The 25,681-nt window shown below is 41.0% G+C and overlaps 1 protein-coding gene across 8 annotated transcripts in view; it reads left to right on the top strand.

Annotated features, from left to right (window-relative positions):
- LOC117205599 (serine proteinase stubble-like) overlaps window positions 1-25,681 on the top strand; it is a 77,071-nt gene that overhangs the window by 50,068 nt on the left and 1,322 nt on the right. For 7 of the 8 annotated variants that reach the window (XM_033444188.1, XM_033444184.1, XM_033444183.1 and 4 more), the window contains 7 exons: window positions 17,558-17,647; window positions 20,452-21,653; window positions 21,871-22,139; window positions 22,598-22,871; window positions 24,018-24,484; window positions 24,887-25,184; window positions 25,471-25,596. In XM_033444188.1, the coding sequence (XP_033300079.1) occupies window positions 17,566-17,647; window positions 20,452-21,653; window positions 21,871-22,139; window positions 22,598-22,871; window positions 24,018-24,484; window positions 24,887-25,184; window positions 25,471-25,596 (2,718 nt within the window). In that variant the 5' untranslated portion in view covers window positions 17,558-17,565. The remainder of the gene's footprint in view (window positions 1-17,557; window positions 17,648-20,451; window positions 21,654-21,870; window positions 22,140-22,597; window positions 22,872-24,017; window positions 24,485-24,886; window positions 25,185-25,470; window positions 25,597-25,681) is intronic. The other variant, XM_033444190.1, reaches the window with a different exon arrangement.

The following is a 25,681-nucleotide window of genomic DNA, read 5'->3' as shown; positions in this document are numbered from 1 at the left end:
GGTACAACTTCATCCGCAGCAAAGACGGAACACAAGCTGCGAACCGGACGGAATTCGATGAATCGGCCGCGATTACCCTCGCCTTCGCCACTGTTTCCTCCTTTTTAGGTGTCGTTAACCTTCTCTTCTTCTGATGCTATAATAGTCGAATGTGATCGATATACTATTCTATTTTCAACAGGGCTAATTTGTGGTCGATATATCTACTAGTGGAGATGTAGATAGGTTTTAGGTGGAGTTTCACAGTTTTACGTACAGCTTTAGGTACAATATTTGATTGTTCGTTAGTGATATAGTGATTCTTGTTTTTGATCGAAGCATGGCTAGAAAATGTATGATTTATTTAACTGTAAAATCAACGACAAGGTAGAGTTTATGTGGTTCGAACGACGAGACATTTTTGGTGAGATGGGGATCTCTGGTTATAGTCTTAACAGCCTACCTTTTTTCTCTCTCTTTAACTCGTTAACCGAAGAAGACTGGTTAACCTGAGCTATCGATCTCTTCAACATAATGATTTCTTTCGCTAATTTCTTTATCTGTTTCCTATATCCTCTGCCTTTTTTCTCTTTTCACTTGTCGCTTCGCTTCTGTTAAAAATACGACACACGAAGAGAATCACAATGGAAAAGTAGCTATATAAATACTAAACTATTGGTCAGGTTAATAAGACGGAAGAGCGACGATGTGTCTCGTAAAAGTAAAAGCAGAATAGAATGGCATACCGGAGGTATCGGCTAGACGTTTTGTCCTTTACGACGCAATCTTCTCGTTCGCTTATCTTGTAGCAGACAGGAGGGAAAAACGTGGAAGATTATCAAGGAAAAAAGAGAGAAAGCGAAAGAGAGGACTGATTTTATCCGTGAAAGCAATTGCACGCGGCATACGGACGCGATAAAGCCCGAGCAATTCTGCTACCAGTTACGAGTCCTTGATGGCCGATGCTACTACGATTTCCACGTTACCCGTGGCCACTCGAATACCGTAACGACGCCGAACGTGACTTCGATCGAAAAGTCGTCGTGATACGTCCTGTATCGTCAGCCTGCTCGTTTCCAGTTATCTATTACCGTTGTCATACTTCCGTAATACTTCTTCATTGGCCGTTAATCGCTCGTCCTGCCCTTAGGCCTGGTCCATACTGACGTTCTTATATCCTCGTGCTTCTGAGATTCGTTAATTTTTTACAAACAGGAAACGAGTGTAGGTACACTGATATTTGTACATTTACCATATCGTATGCGATATACAAAATATTTTGAAGATCGGTCTTCCGAGTTTTGTGCTAGGTTCACAATTACGTTTGAAGGTATTGTACTAGTAAGAGTACGATGGCCAGGTTTTTTAAATTCGTGTACGAATACAGGTAGAATATAGATACGTATATAGCACGTGATAAATCGAAAAGCTTGGACTAGAAGAGCGGCAGAGATCAAAGGCAGCAACATGTTGCTACGAACTGCAATCTTCTCTGTCCTCATAGAATTCCACTTTCATCTTCCGTGTTCCGATCGTACATTTATTTTACATGCTGCTCGGAAACGCTCGTGACTCCATGTAGCATCTTATATAGATATATCAAAACTAAAGATAACATCCTGCGATAACGTCCAACTTTTGAAAGACTAGATTGAAATCGAAGATTAACGTCGAAGATTATCTCGATCGATAAAACGTGGAAATTGTATTAAACCTCGATTTCGATGTCGAAGAAAGAAGAAAGCGTAGAAAAGTAACGCCTCGGGTGAACTCGGAAGATGATTGGCAATGGCTGGCAAGCAAAAGAGGAAAGTTAAACGCGCTCGTTGTCGTTTGGTAAATTGTTCATCGACTTTCGAACTAATTACACAGGGACGAGAGTAAATTTATGTTCCCATCGGTGTGAAACCGGCATTAAATACGAAAGTCTAGCTCGGGGGAGTCGAAAGAAAAGTGGTAGACATGCACGTTTATAGATAATACTGGATACACAGTAAATTTGCCTCTGTCTTGAAGCGAGCTATCAGTTTCAATTGGCGTGTCGTATCGTGACCCGGCGTTTCTCCTTGCTCGTTCCAGTAGCCGAGTATTGTCATTATCGACCCGTTCGATGTACCGTAGCGTTGTTACTACGAATAAAATAAATGCTATTAGTTTAATTGTGTATAATAAATTGCTGATTCGTTGCTGATCTATGCGTTTGGACGTCCAGTAGCGTGACACTCTACATTTCGCATTGAAAGCCTGCGTCGAGTTCTATTTACATGGAAAGATATTCTAAATTTATACTTTATACGCTGCCGACCATAATTATTATGTAATTTCCTCGATAAGATTTGTTTCGTTATTTCTACATCCACCAGTATCAAACGCGAAAGAATTTATTTTCTCCAATTTTTTTGTTTCGTCCAGCGATAAAGCACATAAAAACTTTTAAACATGAACGTAGGTATTTATACAACTAAACTAGATAAATTCTGAACCCCCAAAGACTCAGCCTATAAAATACATCTATCCATCTAAATTAGACGAACTCTGAAATTCCAGAAACTCGGCCTATGCGATAAAAGATGCACAAAAACAGGGAATCCTGTCGGTCCAACGAAGCGAAAGCTAGCAAATCAAGCGCGGACATTTCTATGGACAGGTTGATCCTCGTATTCACCGATCGTCGTCCTCGATCATTCCTGATCGATCGAATGACGTCGTCGGGGCGCCCGCCATCGATCGCCACCGTTTTATAGGAAGTTACCAGGGCGTTATCTCACGGCGAACTCTGCGGCGCATTCTTCCTTTTTCCGTCGCGGTGCAACGGGATCCCGATGGCTTGATTTCGCGCCTATCGCGGCAAAAACGCCGAGTTATCGTGCGTTCCACCCGCAGAGGGGCCACCGTTTCACGAAGATCGTTGCGTAGCCGACTTGTTCGCTTCGTCTTCTATCATCTAGAAGAATTTATTGATCAATAAAACGTCTCCATTTAATGGGAGCCCCCGTTAATGAACGACATCCTGGTCAATCTTGAAATTTCACAGGTTCGACATACGTAAGATCCTTCGCGAGCTTATTGTGAGCACGAGGGAACACGCGTGCCCGATTATTTTTCTCTTTTTCCGTTCGCGTTCAATAACTGGTTCTGTCTTGTGGTAATTATATTAGTGTACGCGTAACGGGAATTAAAGATCGTTGGGAGTACCTTTATTTTCGTTTTGCCAGGCTAGAGTAATAGAGACGCGTTTTAGGGAATGTGGAGAATGATTCATTGATAAAAGGAATGCAGATATTTGAGTATCCGATACTGCAATATCCGATAGCTGGTTATTTTTGTAAATAGAATCACAAAGTGTACGAGTGAGCAAAGTTCCATGGCAATTAGAGATCCTCAGTTGAAAAGATTGCAAGGATTCCTCTTCGGGATTTTTTTAATTTTCAATCGTTTGCTTTCCTAATTTTCTCTTTTATAATCTAAAGTCTATAATCTAAAATTTAAACTTACATTGGTCACGGTCAATTCATAATGCAGTTACTCGACTGGAAAAATGTAAAACATCCCAATAGCTACCGTAGAACTCAAGCAATGTAACAAAAATAAGGCAACTATAATTTCTCTAACAGAATCTCCAAAAATCGTCATAGTTGGAACAGGTCGTTTAACGGGCAAATGGCCTCGGTAGCCAGAGATCGCGAAACAGTTTATTAGCCGGGCGTGCTATCTGGTATCAGGCAAGCAAGCTCCGATACCTGGTCGTAGCGAGCTTAGTGCCCGCGTGGCAGATTCGTACGCGTTCAGGTCGCGTTCGGTGTACGAGAAACTGGTCTCCGCGACTCTCTATGAATAGAATTAATGGACGGTGATTCCGCGCTTAATCGATGCGAAAGAGAGGACTGCGTGGATCGTGAATGACGAGCCGAGATGTTCGATATCGTTGGCTTCGCAAGAATTTTAATTATTGTCAGCAAACCGTCGTCCACTGCGACTCGAATTAGCAGCGGTGGCCTACGTGGTTCGCCGATAATCGACGATTTATCGTTCGATTCGCCGTCGATCGTCGGTGTCGTCGTCGTTGTCTTTGTATCCGAGATAACGCGTTCCCGAGTGTCGACGTCGTCGCCGCCGCCGCCACCGCCGCTGTCGTCGTTTGGCGAACAGTGGCAAGCAAAACACGCATCGATGCCTCCTGTACGTGCCTCGAAGGCCGCTGGCTTCTTCTCTCTTTCCGCGATTGAGTAACTGTACATCATCGACAACGTCTACGCCGTGCTCGCGTCCCGAAACGAACCGGGGCAAAAAGCGGTCTCGCGCGCCTCGCAAATAACACGGTGGATTATGAATACGCGGGGCAGTTTATTAAGAGACATAAATCGCGCAAAAACCGCCGGTCAATTACGATTCGCTCCAATTCGCTCGGCATTCGCACCCTACGAGTCGATTAACAGTAGTTCGTACGATTTCTACGCGTTCAGCCCTAGACAAAAACTTTGTTTGGTCAACCAATCTACTTGTTAGATCAACGCGTCTTCGAATATCCTCGATAAATAGTTGAATATCCAAGTGTTCGATCCTTACCCTTGGTCGGGTACCTTCTTCCTTACCAGTTCCTCTTTCGTCGACAGGACTACTGTACTTTAATTTCGTTCTCGATTTAGGAATAAAGTACGAAGAGATAGAATATAGCGAAATGGGGAGGAAGGATTTGTTCGGATCAGCGTGAGAATGGACGATACGCGGGATAATAATGAGAAATCGTTAGTCGTGGCACACTCGAAAGCGAACAGCCTTTCCCATGGCAGCGGTAACAACCAAATTCCAGGCTGACGAACTCGCTTCTTCTTCTGCTCCCCTTAATCATCCTCCATTTCCTGCAAAGCTCTGCTACGCCCGCTTGTTAAAACTGCGCGAACGCCTGCAACTGAACAAGCCAGGAAAGACATAAATTAAATTACCGCGGAATCAAGCAGCGAGTCTATAGGTGGAATCATTCGTGAACTCGGAAACCGATGATTTTCGCAAAGCATTACGGAAGAACGAACTTAAGAATAAAGGACAAAGAAAGGGATACATGATCCCTATTGAATATAGACAAATCGACAAATAAGAGGAGAATCGAGGAACTGAAAAATTCCTCTTGCTGGCTTTTCGGGCGGATTAACCCTTTTCGATCTCAAATAATTCTCTTAAACGGATAAAATGGATAAAGATAAGATATCCTTTGCGTATGTTCAGATAGCATAAAGACATCTTATGGTCTTCTTAACCTTTGAGTGACGTTAATCGCGAATTAACGTTTGAATTCTATCATCGAACAATTAAAAAAGCCAAACAAGTACAATGAAATATTTTAGTATCGTTTAATGTTAGATGAGCCCGTATTAAATCTTCAAGTACACGACATACATCATAAGTGCGAAATAATGACACTCGATGAAATAAAAATGAGGAACGTGCATAAGGACTGAGTATCCCAGTGAAATGAAATGCCACGGTCAAAAAATATTAAAATATCTCGTAATGGCTTCGGTTCGTAGACTCAACATCCTAAATCGTTTCATCACGGTTTGTTGCTCGCGATTTCTATCGAGATTCAACAAACCGACGAATAACACAGATGGATCAAGGAGATGAAGGTATCTTCTTCACTTCTGGAAGAAATTAAGATATTTCGTAATGTTTTCGATTCGTAACATCGAGACACTAAAAATCACCATTCTATCTCGATTCGTTGTCTGCGAAAGGATTGTCATAAAATCGGTTGCTTAATCAGGGGCTAATTAATTTGACGACCGTGTCACGAGACGCGTACGAGCCACGTACGGTATCAGATCGCTAATTGCAGTCCATCACGGATTATTAGCCAACGCATAATGACGATGTATAGGGGCGCAACGACAGCTTCTCAAACGGCAATTTGATTCTCCGTCTTCGTATTGCGATTTACGTACCAATTATCGACGATCGTTCTTCTTCGTTTTACGGTCTCTTATAATCAGGCTATACACCGTGGTATAAAAGTAACTTTAAGAAAAACTATCGAGTCCGCGGTTAACGAGAAGAAAATTCTTAGCAGCGTTTTAAATTTTATGTTAGATCGCTCGTACATACATCGTTCTATAAAATTACACAATATGCTTCATTTTTGAAGAAGTATCAGTGAAAAAAGTATGTTGTGGTAATTCTTTATTTGTTTTCTTAAAACATACTAAATTGTTATTACATACTAGCCACTTCGTAACTGCTATTCATAATCATTATTATGAATAAAACATGACAGAAAATAATGGTTATTTTAATCTTGGGTGTTTTGCAACACGGTAATCGAGTAAAATGTGACAAAACGCCTCTACATAAACAAATACCTGCTATTATTTCCGAAGAAATATAAGATTAAATCGTCCATTTCTCGAACATACGTACGCGTTAATTTTTCATAAAAACAATACCGACTTCTTAAATTACTTTACTTACCGATTGTTCACGCTATTCGGTCAGCGTCGAGTTTCAATCTTGTCGAGTTTTAGCTTTTATCCTGCATACAGCAGGCTCGAATGTCTTAAACTAAATAGTAGCAAGTGGCCGTAATCTGATCGTAATTTTAACAGCTGACACTTTAGAACCAATGGCTGTTTCTTAAACGCGTTTTCAATCCCCTTAGAAACTCGCACCAAATTGGTCTTCTTTTTTATTTTCTCGTTTCATTTCCTCAACGATGCGCCATCGAAAAATGTTGATTAAGTTCGTCGCGGGTCCTTGCGCATCGACATTGTCCCCGTTAGGTCCGGGGCCGTTTAATTGGTCTGTTAGTAGGTTAATTGACGCGTTCTTTTCTCTTAATCAGCAGTGTATCAGCGCGTGTGGATAACGAGGTTAAATTGTGGTTAGCTCCTTCTTCAAATCTGACCTCGCACTATGCCGGCACAATAGAAAGGCGCGTTTAACCTTTGCGGACGACACCGGGTCTTCATGCGCGTTTCTGCGATTCGCGTAGAAATATTTCACGGTCGGGACGATTAACGTTGAAATGGGAACGAGTCGCTATGATAACCGCTACTCGTTACGGAACATTTCTTTGAGGAATGACGCGCCTCCGCGGGAACACGGTTATCGTGCAGGAACTCGCGGAAATTAGGATTAATGCCTCAGTAATGAATTATCAGGATGCACGTGAGGTGCCTTGAAAAGTGATAGAACATTCTTATAGTAAGAATGAATCAAGAGATAAGTATTTACAAAAGTATATGCACGCATTTTATGGATTCATCATACCTTATTAATTTAACATTAGATTTGAAATTCGATACTATAATTTACATCGAGATAGACTTTAATTAATATAGCCTGCAATAAAATGGATTTATTTACTTTCAACTGAAGTATAAATATATACATTCATTTATTCATCAGCACTAGAATCAAATTGATCGTTCATCACAACACCAAACCAATCGAATTGATCAGAAACGAACGATTATTAAAAATATCCAAGTCTTTTGGCACTATTTGTGTTTACGTTCATTCAGATAGAAACATGATTACATATAATTATTTATTTTTTGTCATATTATTTTAGTTTTAATTAACTTTGTACAATATAACATATTTAAGTATACATTAAAGACGGATAGTTCTTTTATTGAAGAAAATATTATCATTGGTAGAGATGGTAGAGAAACACACATAAAAGTACGAGTTCCAGAGTATGACTACTCCTGAGAATAACAAAAGAAAATTGTTATCGCAGGCTGTGGAAGATAAGGTTGCTCCCACCCCGGTTCTAGATTGAGGGCTCGAGTTTGAGGGCTGTTTTCTGGTATATGAACGACTTGTCCTATGAGACAGTACAATACAATGGAGTGTGGACTGTAATACAAGTTTTGTAGCATACGAGAAAATTCATAGCTGGCTGAGTTCGTATAGTAACATTGCCGAGTAGCGGCCATGGAATGGCCCTGTGACGTTTGTGTCGGAATAGAATGGCAAGAAAAATGATCATGCTTGAAGACAGAGTCTAAGGAACATAGAAAAATTGTAGCAATTTAACTAAAATATAACTGCACATATACAATAATTCACAGAAACATCAATTCATAGAATTACTCGCTTTGACTGTGTGTTATTTCTGGTATTAAACGATTAAGAGTAATCATATTTAATATTCGATTTTAAACATTGTGCGCGTATTTTCATACAGATTTAAAAATTGTTTCGAAGAGGATTTCTGGAGTGGTCAAGGTTTTCATTTCGTAATTACTTTTTAGTATTCAATGGCGAGCTCGCTATCGGGAATAGGACGATTGTACCCTATTTGCGTTTATTTACGCCTGGCAGACAGGCCGAAAACGTTTGAGTATAAATTTTAATGGGTACATCGGGCCTTCCCCGGAGCTCGTTCACGAAAACTCGTCACGTAGAGATCCCGGCACGTGTTTAGGAAGTCGCTAGAGAGCCACGAGCATTATGAAACCTCGTCGCGACTATGAATGTTAATGGAAGCTTGGCCGCGCCGACGTTTACTATCGCCGTTGCAGAAAGTATGTATAAACACAACTGCTGCGCCGAGTGCATCCGCGCCTCGATTTCACGACTGGCATGGCGTGTCCCAATGGTTTCGAGCGTTTCAAGAATTCACATTGCACCACGAGAACTTCTACGAAGCATCCTTAAAATTGCCCGCCGTGGTTTCATACTGCACGCGACCACGATTTACATCTTGAACATCCGATCCTGATGAAATTGCACACCGAATCCCCCGGAAAGATACTTTAGAAAGATAATTTAGAAAATTTTTATTATAACAATGTTTGTGGCTCGTGCAATTTTATATTAAGCGGTCTAAAAACTTGATACGTAATAATTTTCGGAAGTTCTAAGGACAATGTTGCTTTTTAACAGAGAGTATTTAATACTTGGCGTTGAAAAGAAGGTTGAAATATAATTTAAAAGAATTGAAAGTAGTCTTCGGTTATAAAATTCGATCGTAACACAATTTCGTAGCAAGTAATTTACAAACTGGTTGAAAAATAGCCTACAGAAATTTTTAAATTGCCGTTGTATTCTGTAGCATAGAACGCTCGACGATTCTCATCTTGGAAATTTAATCCTGATGCAATTGCGCGCTGAGTGGTCTGCAAGGAAGGTCGAAGAATAATTTATAACATCGTAAGAATTTGAAGCGGATGCAATTTTGTAACAAATGGGGTAGAAGGATGAGAATAATATTTGTAGAAATTCTAGGAATACTGTCCTTTGGTATAAAAGGCTTCGTACTTTTTATCTTGAAAATTTAATTCCGATACAATGCTATGTAGCCTGAAAAGAAGATTGAAGAATAATTTATGAAACTATAAAACTTTCATCCTGACGCAGTTCTCCGTAAAGTGGCGTAAAAAATTCTAAAACTATTATCTCTCTCTGATATAGAGTACTCGACATTTTTCACATTGAAGATTTAATCCTAAAGCAATTGCATAGCGAATAGCCTGAAAGGGTCGAAGAATAATTTACCAGCTCGTTCTCATAAGAATTTAATCCCGATACTCTGTATTAAGTGGCTTAAGTATCGGTAGACAAATAATTTACGAGAATTCCAAAGTTGCTATCACACATATCCTAGCGTGGAATGCTCGAGACTTCCCACGTTAAAAATTTGATCCTTATACCAAACGACTTGGAAATTGATGGAAGAATAATTGAGATAAATTCTACGAGATTAGACTTTACGATCAGATAAATCCGTTGGATCAGTAGGTCATGTGGTGCGTGTGCTTTTTGCTGCACACGGTTTCTCGTAATGTCTAGTCGGCCAGGAAACACCAGTCAGCGACAGTTTTATACTCTTTGCTTCTTGACCTTGCCCCAGAGAGGCCACCGATCGGAACACTATTCGAAGCATGTAAGGTAGAGCAGTAGTTTCTTTCCTCACCACTGGACGCTTAACGGTCTCGGTCCAGTCCGATCGAATCGCTTCCAGTAACCAACCTCGAAACGATCAACCTGTCCGATCGATCTTTAACCATTAAGTCGATTATAAAATTCGTCCCTCTTCGCCTTCAAATATTCTTGCAATCTCCACTAGCATCAACAGCTCTGATTTAACCCTATATGTAGCTGTATACGATTCTTTTATACATTAAACTTAGATATCTTAATCTTCTATGATTAGAATTTAATTGGAGGAATCCTAGTATCGAGTAACTTCAATCTTTTCATCTCAAAAAATTACCAAATAATATAAATAACGCAAAACTGCTTAGAGATAGTTGAATAGAAGAACAAAAATGTGTAATGAATATTGTGTGTTGCGATGGTATTATAAGATTAAGAGCGAATGACGAACACACCTTAAAAAGTGAAGGTACGGAGAAGAATTTTTGTAAAAGCAAAATTTGTCTCGGAGGCAAAAGGTAGATTATGGCGAGGAAGATACGAAGATCAATGGAATCGACCGTGAAAATTGTCTGCCGGATATGTTCCGCGTGCTCGCGGTCAGTCGAGTTCTCGTTGCCCTGAAATATGTGTCACTTTTTGCGGACGCTCGTGCGCCATGCGGGAGACGAGTAACACGAGACCACGGCCCAGTTCCTCTGCAACCGCCAGGGACACACGCATTCTGTTCTTCGAGCGTTCCTCTTCCTTGACTTTTCTTTTTCTCTTCTCCTTATTACTCGTTCTATTGTCTTGGTCTTTCTTTTCGTATTTCGATTCTTATATCGATCATATATGTATATATCGAGATGTCATTGTAGCTGATAGAAGATGACTGTTTCGTGCAAATCGCCAAATAAGCGGAAGAATGTAGGAGTAGATAACAGAGGAATAAATAATATAGTAATTAATGGTATAAGATAGGAATAGCGTGAATAAAACAACCAAGGAAGCGGATCCGCTTATAATCTGTAAGGAAAACAATTAAGATATTACCTGTTGAGATGATTAACGATGCTAAGTGATCTTGTTTTAATATTAATCTAGAAAAATAGTCAAAATGGTTCAACATAAATGCAAATAGTTCCAAATTTAGTTTTACCAGTAATATCGTTTGTTCATATTTCCGTCTATTTCCGTATATGGCAGAAACAAGTTCCATCTCCATGTGCGAGCTCAATCTCGCTAGTCGTTCCTATAAAAATTCAAATTTCGTCCAATATCGGTGACGGGTTGCGTAAGGAGCTCGTCCTGAGTCAGTTTCGTGGTACAGAACTTTCGTTTTCATTTGATAGGGGACGCGAGGAAAAATAGAAATCGAAATTACGATTGCTGGAGAGGAAAAGATGATTTTCTACGAAGCAAAATGGAATGATCGGTACGTTTGGGAAACAAGAACAGTATTCCACGACGCGGTACTGTTTCATATTAGCCGTTTCTTTTTCCCACATACCTACGAATCGTTCATTTTCCATCGAAACTTTCTATTCGAGGATGTATGTTCTACCGACCTGGTGGGTGTCAATACTTGGCAAAGTTTTCTTATCTCGTAGGATGGAATTGGAAAATATTCCACAGCTCTCTTTTCTCGATACCTTTCAGCTTATTTTCCTTTGATCAATCTTCGTCTATTCTCAACAGTCTTCCCATTTGACTACGACTTCAGAAACTTGGAAATTTTACGTGAAAATTGTCAGGAAAAATATTAATTACTAAATTTTGGATTTTCATGCAATTACGACATTTATTTATGTATTTAAATATGTAAATATAATTAATTATATGTAATATAGTATATATATTATAATATGTAATATAATTATATAATTAAATGTGCAATAATGCAGAAAATACACGTAACATGTGGAAGTATACAATATATGCAAGGTAAACGTGTCGTAGTTATGAAATAAGAAAAAGCTAGTATTTATAAAAATATATAAACAGCAAGAACATCCAGAATCTACTAATTACAGATACTCGTGCGTTCCACATAAAATCGAGAATATATTAAAACATCCTAGAACAAAGGGGCAATAAAAGTCACGAAGAAGAGAAAACAGCAACCATCGTGCAGTCTCAAAGAAATAATTCTTAGTCTGGCAAGTTCAAGCAAGGTAGTCGCCGCTTCCGGATACGAAATTGATGTTTGCATACCACTTCGGGGTTCGATCGTCGTCGCGTGTCCCTCGGTAGTGGTTTCCAGTGGCACAGCCTGGCTGGCAAGTAGAATCAGCCATCATGCGTACGGCACACCGCATTTTCTCCTGCAAACAGGAACATCCTCAGACAGGGCTCGCGTGACCTCTCGTATTTCCAGGCGTTACCATGGATCAAACTGCGAGATTACGAGCTTTCGAACCGCCTATCGACCGGTCACCCACGCACCAACCTGACCATTAGCACCGATAAATTATCCTACATCGTAACATTGTACAATGTGGCATACAATGGACAAAAATCGATATAATCACTGCTCGATCTTAATCTTATTATTCGATGATATCGTCAGCCCGTAAGTACAGGTAATAGAAATGTAAACGGCAATACTCTCAAAAATCAATAGAAGACCAGTAAACATCGTTTGTAGATCAAAGTCTAATCACTTGAAAATTTGCTCACTCGATAATTTGAGCAGAGATATGTCTAATTTTATGCTAAATATACTAAATGTCAGGCTGTATCTGACAAAACAGAGGGTAGGGTTCCAAGCGTCGACACTATTTATTTAAACGTCATCATGTGTACTTAGACAAAGAAATAAATATTCAAGACATTTCAACCGAGTCAGCAAATAGGGAAAATAGTAGCAAAGATTTGATAAACAGACTCTTATTCGCGTCGAGTGAATCACTTGATATCAAGTTCCTGTCCCAAATTCTCGTTCAAACGCCGTACCGTGCATTGTTTCGTATCTTTACTCTTCAGTCGAAATTAAGTGGCAAGGATTCCGGTTGCAAATAATAATTGGACAAACTATTACGTACATAGCAAGATAGCGTTATTTTATCGCATAATCTTCAACATCTTAAAATTGAATATTCAACTTTGCACGGAATATATAATCAAACTTGCTGTACGTACATGTATATTGGCGTGGTCACTATTTTCCCAGAAAATTCTGTATCTGGAGATCTCGAAACGAACAGAAGTTCGTTCGAAGATTCCATTAGCCAGTAAATGGAGTGTATAAAATGAGAGATGCCGTTTGAGATATAACGCTCATAAACCTTGACGCGTGAAAAGATGTTTTCCGTGGAACGTGTCGTTGAATGGTCGGCACGCGATCACCGTTGGAAGCTTTCGCGACGCGCGATGATCGCGTAAAACGACGGCATAAATCAAGAGGAATCGACCCAGATGGGCAAGCTTTCTTCGAAAGCGTGGCCAACAATCGAACAGCGCCGGTTGATTTATGTGCCGTGAAACGTGTTGACGTGCGTTCAAGCCGACGCACGGCCGTTGAACGCGAATCAATGTTTTGAGACTAAACGATTCGCCGCGAGCATACCACCGTTTTCTGCACCGCGATCGCGAGCGTGATTCGCTTAAAATGATAATGAGCTACGGCCACGCCGAGAAATATCACTCTGGATGGACGCTCGTGGCCGTTAGACCGAGACCACTTTGCATTCGAGTACGTATTCACCTTTGGAAGGATCGATCGAATTTCAAAGCACATCTCGGAAAAACGATCCAGCTTTAACCGTCTAACCGCGAATCATTTCCATAGTCTACTGTATTAGAACTTTATATACAACTCTAAACACGACTTTACAGGTCGTATTATCATTAAAACATCTTTATTACGATACAACGAAAACGATAGATGGAGGAAAAGGAAATATTTTTGTTCGTCACGTGTTACGTTTTTCCGACCACGTTGTTGTAATCTGCAGCGTCATGGTCTACGATATAAACAAAATATTTCTGCGATTTGATATTTGTCGAACACCGTTCGAAGTATGCAGCAACAAAAAAACGTTGCTCCTATTTACTTCAGCGTGGACACGGCTTTAGACTCGTAGGTACGGTTGCTCGAGATGCTCGATAACATTCGCGGCACATTCTTCGCTGATGCTCCACTCGCCCTTCCCATTCAATCTTTCGAGAGGAAGAGAAAAATCGATTTCTCACTAAGGGATACAAAAGCTTTCACATTGGCGCGACGTGAATTTTTATCGAATATCGATTTTGCTCGGTTCGGCGGATCGTCCGTTCGGTCTGGCGTGTGTCGCCGTTGAAATACGAGACACGATAAAACCGCATCCGTCCGCTGGAACAAAAAACAGAGGAGATCATGGTCGGACTCCCTTCGCCGGGGAATCGGTGTCAACGAGACAAATTGCCTGAAAAAACGACCGAGAAAACCCCGAAAGTCAGCCGGATGACCCGGTATGCGAAACCAGAATTCGGTAACAAGCCGCCTTCAGCCCTCGTGCTCTCTTTCTCTCCGGCTGTAATCATCGAGTTTTTCTCCTATCGGTCAGGCTGCACCTGCTACTGATTCAATTACGTTCACACGATGTACCCGGCGCGTTCGCAGGTTTTGCGATCCAGCAACAAGGGGCTGTAACTTTGTTCCGAAATCGGATTGTTAGCGAAACGTGAAGAAAGGAAGTAGAGTGGATATAAGGGAGAAGAGTGCGGTATCAGGGAGCGTTTCTTTAGATTCAGATGGCTACTTGAAACTTCTTTCGAGGAAGAATGTTGTTGAATGGAAAGAAGAATCGAGCAGCAAAGAAAGTGTTTTTAGCCTTTTTACGTTTGATGTTATACGTACGCAATTATGTAACAGTGAAGAAATAAAACAGTTGGTCAAATAAATTGAACGATTGTTCGGATATACAAAACAACAAAACCATAAAGTCAATATCGTAAGAGACAACTAGTAATTAAACATTTTCGATTTCTTTATTTATATTCTTCTTTATTTACATTTTTCTTTATTAAATAATCCTTGTTATCTTATTTAAGTTCCTCGTCCTTTATTATATAATTCCTTTTTGCTAATTTACATACACTTGCAACTAGGAACTGCTCGAAATGGGCATTCACAAAGGAATAGTCAGAGTTTCCCTCGCTTGTATAACAGCGTTCCACTGCGATTCGCGTCGGGCTGGAAATCCTGTTAAATCAATACCCTAATTGACCGAAGCGACTCGTGTGTAAACGCGCGTGAACGCGTACGCACGCAGCGCCGTTTCGCGTAATATTCAAGCAAGGATCTTCACAGCGTGGAAACATGGCCAGCTGGTCGCGATCGTGCGTTACACCATATCTCACGGTTTTACTACCATGCTGTTTCATTTATTTGCATAATAGCCGCTGATGACTCGTCGTAAAGACGCGCTGCAAACGCACAGACCTCGCCCTCTTTCGTTCCCTCTTGTATCTTTCATTTCCATTCATATTCATCCTTTTTCCATAGTCAAGCTTCGCCTCCAACAGAATATTTCGATTCTCTTCATATTGCATTTACCTTTTACATCGACAAGTTTTAATATTTTCTTTTAATCGCGATTCTTATTCAGAATCGCAACAGGGTCGAACTTGGAAGACAAAACAGTCACTGACTCTTACGTACACTCGATACCACTTTAGAATATAAATATAAAGTTTCAGACGAATAAAATGAACTTACTACTTGAGTAGCTACACTCCAGCGAGTTTTCTCTAAGAGCCAGTCTATATCACAGTTCGAAGACAGAAAGTCGATCGACTCTTGGCGTATGTCGTACGCACCTGGTGCGTCGCATTTATCACGATCAATACTTATTAATCGAGAGTCGATTTAATTGAATCTCTGGAGACCCCACCCATCGCGAGGTAAGAGAGCTTGGGGAGATATATCGATTTCCCTCGCGACTACATACTGACCTCTTCGTCACGATATTACGCCGCATTAAATTCAGGTTAGCGCGCTGGAGGACTCATAAGACGCGGACGCAAAAATTATGAATCCCGTGAAAGGTTTCTAGTACAAAGGCACGGCTGAACGGTCCAGTGCAATCGCACATTTCATTAAACCGTTACAGTGTGACGAGTTCTTTCGCCCGGGACTGTAGAAAGGCGCGCGAACAACGATTGTTCCGCCATTCCATTTCGTTCCAGTGATATAACATTATGAAAAACCAGACGTCGAGACTTTAAAATTAAATCGTTGAAACTCCATTTTTCTCTGGTCTTCGGTTGTAAAATGTAGTAAGGTAGGATTGTTCCAGTCACCTGTGTTTCAACGTCTTAAAATTCAGTCTTGGTCTTTAGGCGAAATAATCAAACGTTTTGTACGTTATGAGAGCAATTAATCTTTAACGTAAATGATAACGAAAGAAGGAGAAAATATTCGCGTACCCTGTGATAGTGTTAGGCAACCGAAACGAGTTAAACCGAGGACGCAAATGCCTCTCGATAAACATGGTCGTTAAGCATTCTATCTTATAGTACGAAGGCTATTCTTCGATACGGAAAAACGACGAGTTCGTGAAAATCCAGGTCGAAGCATTAAAATCAACTTACGAAGGAGTTGAAACTATTAGTTGGGAAATTAAGAAATTACTTAAGAATGAAATTAAAATTCCTCTAAATTCTACGATTAATTCCGATTAATTAGTTAATAAATTAAGAAGGAATTTGTTAATTATTTTGTTTCTCAAACATTAAATTTAAATTAACTTTAAACTACATAGAAATAGAAAACTTGATAATAAAAAATTATTTTATGTAGGACGAAGAGTGTGAATTATTATGTAGCATATTTTTCTCCTATCACTTCGCATAAACGTAGCCTACAAAAGTCTGTAAAATTCGACTTCGCACGATTTCTCGCATCGAGAGCGAAAATGTGACCTAGGGATCGTACTTTGGCACGGTTCCAAGGCACGCGAGGAACGTGAGGCATTAGGCATGCTTATTAGTAACAGAAACTGAAGAGAAGCGACAGAAGGAGCCTCGTACACGTATCTGCACGCGCGCACCTGTATGCAGCGGTGCATCGGAAATTGCCGGAGCTGTGGCATAGGCAATAACGCGAGCCATACAGGTGTAACTCGGCCCGTGGATAACTGGACGCACACGTAGCCGCGTCCCGATGGGATTAGACGAAGAGTTTTGCAACTGTGCCACCGGTAGCCGGTCGCAATTTGCATGATTTCCGAAGATTAACCTTGTAGCGCGCGTAACAATGCCCTCGAGCTAGAGCTGCGCATTTTCTTCATGGAAGGATTATATCGTTTCATAGCCGCGACGAGAAACGTCGATACACGGCTGTCGCGTATTTCCACGACGAAGAAATAGATGAGTCGAACAGGAAATTGGAAACACGCGGAGGATTGATATTCTATAGCTGTTGAACCAACGGCATCGATGAATAGTTGCTTGATTCGCGTAAGGTTCAGCTTCTTCAATCTTGCGGATTTTATACGGCAAGAAAGAAAGGTCATTCCTTTTTGTAGCGTTAATTTGTCCTCCTTCGGTTCTGTCGATGAAATACGCGTTTTGCGATGGAACGTTATTCGTTCGTTCATTGAGAATTGAACGTGAATCATGTACCTGGGCAACGAGATTCTGTAACTTGTAAAAGGTAGAGTTGATCATTCAGCTTCTGAGAGGCAGATAAGTAACGTAATATATTTCTAATGATTCTGATTTCTGATTTCAGGGATCAGGATGCGGTGGATCGGTTACGTGGCCACAATTCTCTGGTGGTCGGGCATCGCCAGGTCCCTCAGTACGCTGAATCGAGGTCACAGTCAGTAATACTCCTTTTGGTGGTTTTAAACGCGAGTATTTCAGTAGCAGGCGCGTTCCTTTCCTCGTGTCTCCCCGAGCTGACTTTCTTGGCTGGACCACTTCCTCGCTCGAGACTCTCTCGCATGCTTTCGAACCAGAACTGGCCATTAATCGGATTCCCTTCGTTTTAATGCTATGCCTGACGTCCTGCGCATTTAGATCATTCTCTCTCTCTCTCTCTCTCTCTCTCTCTCTCTCCTTCTGACTCTCCCAATTTCCAAGCAGTAACAGTTTCCGATCGAAAATACACACTGTGACTTCAGACGGATACTTACCTTTTTCATTTAGGTAGAAATGACTAGTTTTGACTGTAACCCTTCGTCGTTAAACGTTCTCCACTCTCCATCTTTCTTTCCTTCATCTGTTCGAGACCTGTTTCTCTTTCTTCATTGAGACTCCTCTAAAATGTGTAACAGCTAATTGGACAAGGAACTCGGTCAAGGTGCAGTCGGTCGTCTGCTTCGCGGCCGTGGGAAAGGAAAAGCGAACAAAGGGGGCGACTTTCATCTTCCCTGTGTCCTGAACAACCACCAGAGATACGAAATAAGACTGGAAAAGTCTTCCACTTCTCATTAACCCTGCACTGTGTACCAGAAAATCTGCACGTCTCATTTCTGCACTGGTACTAACGATAATTGCGCTGGAAAATTAATGTACCGTATGCCGTACCATTTAAACTGTCTACAGAAGTATGATAAATTCAAAGTATTCATCTCGACGACTTTCCTTACGCGCTCGCGATATTAATAGCAAATTAATATCTTCTGCTACCTTAGCGATGGTAACATAATATTCCTATCCCCGTTTACCAGCTGCATTATGTACACAGTCATAACGAACGTGAACGTAATTACCGTACCAGTACCATACTACCCGCCTCTACGTTGCTAAACAACGAGCTTTAATATCCGTCTTTAATTACTACCTGGGACAATGCGGAAAATCGTGCGCCAGCAAAAGAGACTGATCCTCTATCAACCACTCGTGGCACAGAAACCGATGTTCCGTTTCATATTTCCAACAGACAATTCAGTCAAGCATTCTCGCCCCTTTTGTACCTCCACAGAGGTGTCACGGATGGTCCATAAAGGTTTGAAGCTTCATGGAATAATCCAGGATCCAAAGGACGTCGCGTAAAGTAGTTTTAGTGATGAGGTGGTGAAGCTTTAGAGAGTGTTATCTGTCATAGTATGATATTATAAAGTCGTAACTTGCAGGAGAGTTTAGTTATTAATATTGACGTGATTTATCGTTGTTTTCGCGATGGATATAAATTTTACGTAACGAAGAACGTGGAACGAAAAATATATACGTACGGCCTAGCTGAAAAATGTTTGTCTGAAGACTTCTGAGCAGAAGTATATTCGCTTTCTATTCGCGTATACTTTTGATAGAAATACAATCAAGCATTCTATCGTTTCACCGTAACAAGATAGTTGGAACCAAGTCATCTATTTCTTACGATTCAAGCCCCTGCAACTATCATAGACAATGTCCTCTGATCCATGAGACTGTATGTCTTCGCTGTCGGCCATTGTTTCTCCCCACGAAGACGAACGAACGTCGACCACCGATAAAGTTTTTCTTTAATTAACGCGGTAACGTGGTATAGGAGAAAGCGAGACCGTGAAGGTAGAGACCGCGACAATTTACGTCGGTTTACGCGCTCTTACTGTCTCGGTTAACGACCTGGCCCAGGTCTACGTACTCCCGTACACTTCGACGATCGACCACACGCTTTTTCCTTGCTTCTTTCCATCCTTTTCCTTTTTGTTTTTCTTTTTTCGCGTACGTCCCCGACTTCACGTGACTACGAGCACTCCAAGAGGATCACGGCGCACTTTCACCAACCAACGAAAGATTCTATCGAAGGTTGAGCACGTTAACGACGCTCCAATTACCGAACTCGGATTCTGTCTCAAACGGTACCAGGTCCTTTTAATTAGCGATTTGCCCGAAATCCAAAGAAGAATCGCACGGTGTCGAAGAACTATCGATCCAGCAGTTAGTCCTTGAACGAGAGAAACGATTATTCCTCGAACAGCGCGACCTCGCAGGTCCCAGGATGCCTGCGTTAATTATAAAGCTTTGTTGGTACGATATCGAATGAGTTAAACAGTTACTCATCACGCACTACGCGGTTACGAGATATAGGTCAACAGGCGCATCGTTGAAAGTTTAGTTCAACGTGTTCGAGATAAGGAAATAAGCGTCCATTGAGTTCGTGAGGTATTCTCATTAGCCAGGCATTAGTATAATAGATCGTTACGGGCCATTAAAATCGATTCTAGTTTCGATGTAAACATTGCTATTAGAAGGATTTAATTGTCCACTTATTGGCCTACTTCTAATCTTCGTGCAGACGCGCGATACATATGTTGGAATAAAGAAAAATTTATAGGATCAAAATCTATCATGAAAGTTATCGACTTAACGTTCCTAATCTATAACAGAAATCCTTCTGGTTGATATTTGACACAAATTCATCATATGGGTTTGACAGAGCAGTCGATAAATGTCATGAAATAACATTGTCTATCTCCGCTGTTTCATATCCTTCCATGTTCACCTAGAATACAATTCGCCAACGTAGAATAATCGATTGGATGACGCTGGATGACAGGATGATAGAAGCTCCCAGAACGTCTCAAAGTCTAGATCCAAGATACTTCGACCGTTTCTTAACTTCTTACAATGCTAACCATAAAGAAACTTCGGAAAAATTAAAATATGGTACCAAAGATGTCAATCATCTATGCGTAGGTTACAAAATCACCCCGAAACCCTGTCGAGTCCCCGGGCCAGAGTCCAAAGAAGGCACGTGCATGTTCGTGTGGGAGTGCATTAAATCAGAGGGCACGCACGTGGGCGTGTGCGTGGACACGTTCATGTTCGGCAGCTGTTGTGTGCACAATACGACAACGAACGCGATCACCGCGTCCAATCTTCAACACCACCAACATCAGTACCATCAACACGCTTCATCCTCCTCATCTGATCCATTGAGACCAACCCTAGCGGAGGCACTGGGCAACGAATCGACCAGGCCAACGTTGACCTCCCTCTCCAGCTTCCTCGTCACGGACTCGAGCACCGCTAGACCGAGTCACCATCCATCCGAGACGCCGGTGTCTTCCGGAGGGTCCAGCAGACCGCACAAACCGCTCTCGGCCGGTTCCGCTAGGCCGCTGCAAAAAAGACCGCACGCGAAACCCACGTCCGATCACAAGGACAGAATTCAAACTTCGGCGGTGCCTGCCTCGTCGAATTTCTGGGAGAAGGGCTCTCAGAGCACGAAGAGACCAGGTTCGTCAGAATCTTGGGACAAAGGGTCTCAGAGCACCAAGAGACCTGGATCTGGATCCTTGGTTCATTGGGAGAAAGGATCTCAAAGTACTAGGAAACCTATATCCTCGGATCTGTGCGAGAAAGGATCTCAAAGTACTAGAAGACCTGGATCCTCTGATCTGTGCGAGAAGGGATCTCAAAGTACTAGGAGACCTGGATCTTCCGAGCTTTCGGAAAAGGGATCTCAGAATACTAGGAGACCAGGATCTTCCGAGCTTTGGGAGAAAGGATCACAGAATTCGAAAAGACCTGGAGGTGTTTGGGAGGATAGTAGTCAGAATACGAAGAAACCTGGTCATCATGATTCCTTGAATATTCAGAAGACAAGACCGGAAAGTGGTCAGCATACAAATATCAAAGAGAAAGATACGACGCATGGAAGTTTTCAGAGTCATCTTCAGGGATTCAAGGATAAGGTGGACACTGGACACAATACATTGGTGATTAGATTACCGGCGAAAGAACATGCTTCCAGTGAAGGTGAAGGTATAAGGCACAATAGGCCTAACAACCAAAGACCGTCCGAGTCGAGACCGGATGATAGTAAGACCGGGGATGCTGATTTGAGCGTGCAAGAGTCGATACATAGACCCAGTGTTAATTCAGTCGATGAAAATGTGAGTATTTGGTAATAACGTTCAAAAATAACTGTTCTTATTTCGGGCTCTTTATATAATACAATAGAACGTATACGGTTAATGAAGCTTTACAAATTCCAAATTACGAGTTAGTAGTATCACAAATTGCCAATATTATCTAACAAATTCGAAATACTTAAATCTCGAGGGACTCGAATTGAAAATAAAATTCAGAAATGTTTTATCTTCCATCCAGGAATCTGTCAAGGACCCTCATCCAAGTTTGAACTTCATTCATACGGAACGTCCACAATGGGCGACCAAACCAGTATCCCCGAAACCTACAACAGACTTCTCGAAACCATATTTTTCGATAAAAACGACCACCACCTCTCGACCGATTCTGATGAACGATCAACCAGATACCAGGCCGAATTTCATCTCAAAACCCAATAGTCCCAGCACGGTTACGAAAACCTCCACCACTGTCAGACCGACATATTTCAGTCAACAGTCCACTACCAGGTATTCGACTATGTCTTTACGTGACTTAAAGTCGTAGCTTGAAATTTTAATTGAAAATTCTTTTTGTATCATTTCTAAACACTCTAAAAGTATATAAAATTCGCCTGAAGACTTTCAGTATGAATTTATACTGTATTGCTAATACGTATAACAATATGTTTCAATGTTTGCAAATGCACAAGCCATAAATTCACATACAGAATTTTATCATCAGATGCCCTGTAAATATGGCATAATAATATTTCAAAGTCCGGAAGCATAGATTTTCCTATTAGAAGTATGATCTTAGCCACAGCTTCCTCGAATGAAAAATGTTGTCCTGTGTGGCAATCTTCTTCCTTTGAGCCCCTCGATTAAAGTCTAATTTCAAATTTATCAACTTACTCCATAAGTAATTAGAACAATCGAGCGAAACGACGGTGTTCGAGCGCCAGCTTCAAGCTTTTCTTTCATTCTAGCGCAGCCGGATCCTTGCCACAGACCTCTCACTGGCATGTGACCACAGAGCCCGTGTTCGTCACGAAGCAAAGACCGTTGTCGTCCACAAAGCCGATGGGCTCACCCGAGACTACTAAACCTTTGACCAGCAGTTCGCATTTCTGGTCGGAAAACAGTTGGACGCCGCCGAGACCGTCCTTGAAACCGCACTGGACTGACAATCCTAGCCTTCTTCAGAACGGGCCCGAAGCATTTCCACCGCGGCCGAGTTTCAAACCGACCGAACCGCATGAAGTACGTCCAATCACTTGTTCATCATGTCGAACCTCTAATCTGCTTAATTTAAAAATATTTGCAAGTTGCAGTTACGGATAATCTTTATCAAAATATCACTGGAATAACACGTCATTCTATCGATCCTATAATTACTTTTTCACCTGTTTTCACTTAATTGCTGCAATAGAATCATGCATAGTAAAGATCCTTTAATAATTTTGTCTAGTGTTGCCAGCTATTCAAATAAGGAATCGACTCGTGGCCAATTAACAAGGCGCTATCGTATACACATGCTAGATCGTATCAGTGTAATTCATAATTAATTTACAATTCATAATATTCATAATTCATAATGTATTCATAATTTGATGTGTTCATAAGATCATAGAATTCTTAAATAACTCGAGGATCCTCGGTTCCTCGCCGCTGCCACGCTGCTCATAATCACGAACGCTTCTTCCTCACACGAAAGATATAATGCTTCCGTGTCTTATCTAGAGATTGGTTCCCCTCTAAGCAATAGCTTCATCGTGTTGTATCCTCGATCAAGAATATACTCTCTGTACCCCGCGGTACAATTAGATTCTATCGGTACTCGTCATAGGAAAAACATCGTTTCGCTAAACGAAAGAAAACATAGCGCGACTTTTTGTCAAAGATTACTGTTAATCGCAACAAAGAAACGGCGGATCGGCCTTCGGCTCGATTACACAGTCCATCGAACAGCATGATACAAAATGAACGAAGAACTCCATCTACCATCTTAGAAAACTAATATTGGCTTGTGCGAAAAATTTATTGACAAAATTGAAAAATATTATGTCTTTATAGAATTCGTATATCAGTAAACAATATATATATATATATAATACATATACAATATACATACATATACAATATATATATATATATATATATATATATTGTTTACTGATATACGAATTCTATAAAGACATAATATTTTTCAATTTTGTCAATAAATTTTTCGCACAAGCCAATATACAAAACAATATATATATATATATATATATATATATATATATATATATATCTCTTCATAATCATTGATTCTCTCTCACATATAGAAAATTAAGAAATTCCAACATCGCGCATGAAATACTCGGATAACCAATCCAACTAATATTATATATTTCCTTTTTATAGAACACGGAGTTTCATAAACCGCTTGGCGCAGCACACTACATCACCACGTCTCACTTTGAGACTTCTGCTAGGCCTAGACCCACAAAGAAGACTACCACTTCTACGACAACTACCACTAGTACCACTACAACTACTACCAGTACGACCACGACCACGACCACCACGACCACCACGACCACTCCAAAACCTGACACGACAGTGTCTACGACCGAGGCAGTCGCGAAAACTGGATCGGTGTTAACCGTGTCTGCCGCGACTGAAAGCAAGGGTATGCAGTGCGGAGTACCGCCCCTGTTTCCAAGACCGGAGACCAGGATCGTTGGAGGCAAGGACGCACCGTTCGGTCGATGGCCTTGGCAAGTATCTGTTAGGCGTACTTCGTTCTTTGGCTTCTCCAGTACTCATCGATGCGGAGGAGCGGTGCTGAACGAGAACTGGATCGCGACTGCGGGACACTGTGTAGACGAGTGAGTAATATTCCTCGTTCTATTATTAGGGAATTACGAGCTTCTTGGAACTTTTCACGACGATCGACATGTCACGTTTTTCTTTTTCCGAAAGCAATCGTGTAAAGAGCGTTACACTTTAGCACCAATAATTGAATATTCACCATTTTAATAACGCGATAGGATTTCTCAGAAGCAAGCCACATAAGAATAATTCAGAATACTAATTTCAAAATTTGTCAAAAAATGATAGAACAAAAATAGCGAAAAAGAAAATCTAAGATCGTTGTCGAATGTTACCGCTTCTCGTATAGAAAATGAACCTCGATTAACCCGAATACAGAGTCGAACAGTTTACCTGTTTCTTCCAATAGCCACTAAAATGCAAAACGAAACAAATATTTGTTATCGATTCTGTTATAGCCTGCTGACCTCGCAGATCCGGATTAGAGTGGGCGAGTACGATTTTTCGTCTGTGCAAGAACGATTGCCTTACGTTGAGCGTGGAGTTGCGAAGAAGGTGGTGCACCCGAAGTACAACTTCTTCACTTACGAATACGATCTGGCGTTGGTTAGATTGGAAAGCTCATTGACGTTCGCGCCGCATATTTCGCCGATTTGCCTGCCAGCCACTGACGATCTTTTGATCGGCGAAAATGCGACTGTCACCGGCTGGGGAAGATTGAGCGAAGGTGGTACACTACCTTCTGTGTTGCAAGAGGTAAAATTGTGTGAAGATTGTCAAGTGTAAGCTTCAACAATTTTAGAGGTTCGATTCGCTGTATACCACGTTTTAACAGAAGATTTGTAATGAGTTTGCGGATTTGTAGATAAATTTATACCTTTCTATTAACACGATTAATGATACGAAACTTAGTCCTGCTGTAGTTTTCGAATATTTATCTTATTTTTATTTTCTAGTACTTACTTTGAATAGTTTGTATATTAGGTACATTAAGATAGATACGGAATTGTTAATTTAAAAGAGGGTTGCGTATCTATTGCAGGTTTCCGTGCCCATAGTGAGTAATGATAGGTGTAAGTCAATGTTCCTGAGGGCTGGGAGACACGAGTTCATACCAGATATTTTCCTGTGCGCCGGATACGAGAGTGGAGGCCAAGATTCTTGTCAGGTACCCTTTTAAATTCCATATTCATTTTATATTTTACACTTTATATATATATTCTATCATTTAGTTTACTATTTTTCTGTATATA

Source organism: Bombus bifarius, unplaced genomic scaffold (genome assembly GCF_011952205.1).
Source record: "Bombus bifarius isolate JDL3187 unplaced genomic scaffold, Bbif_JDL3187 scf7180000007992, whole genome shotgun sequence".
Taxonomy (NCBI): Eukaryota; Metazoa; Arthropoda; class Insecta; order Hymenoptera; family Apidae; genus Bombus; species Bombus bifarius.
This window is presented reverse-complemented; position numbering and strand designations above follow the sequence as displayed.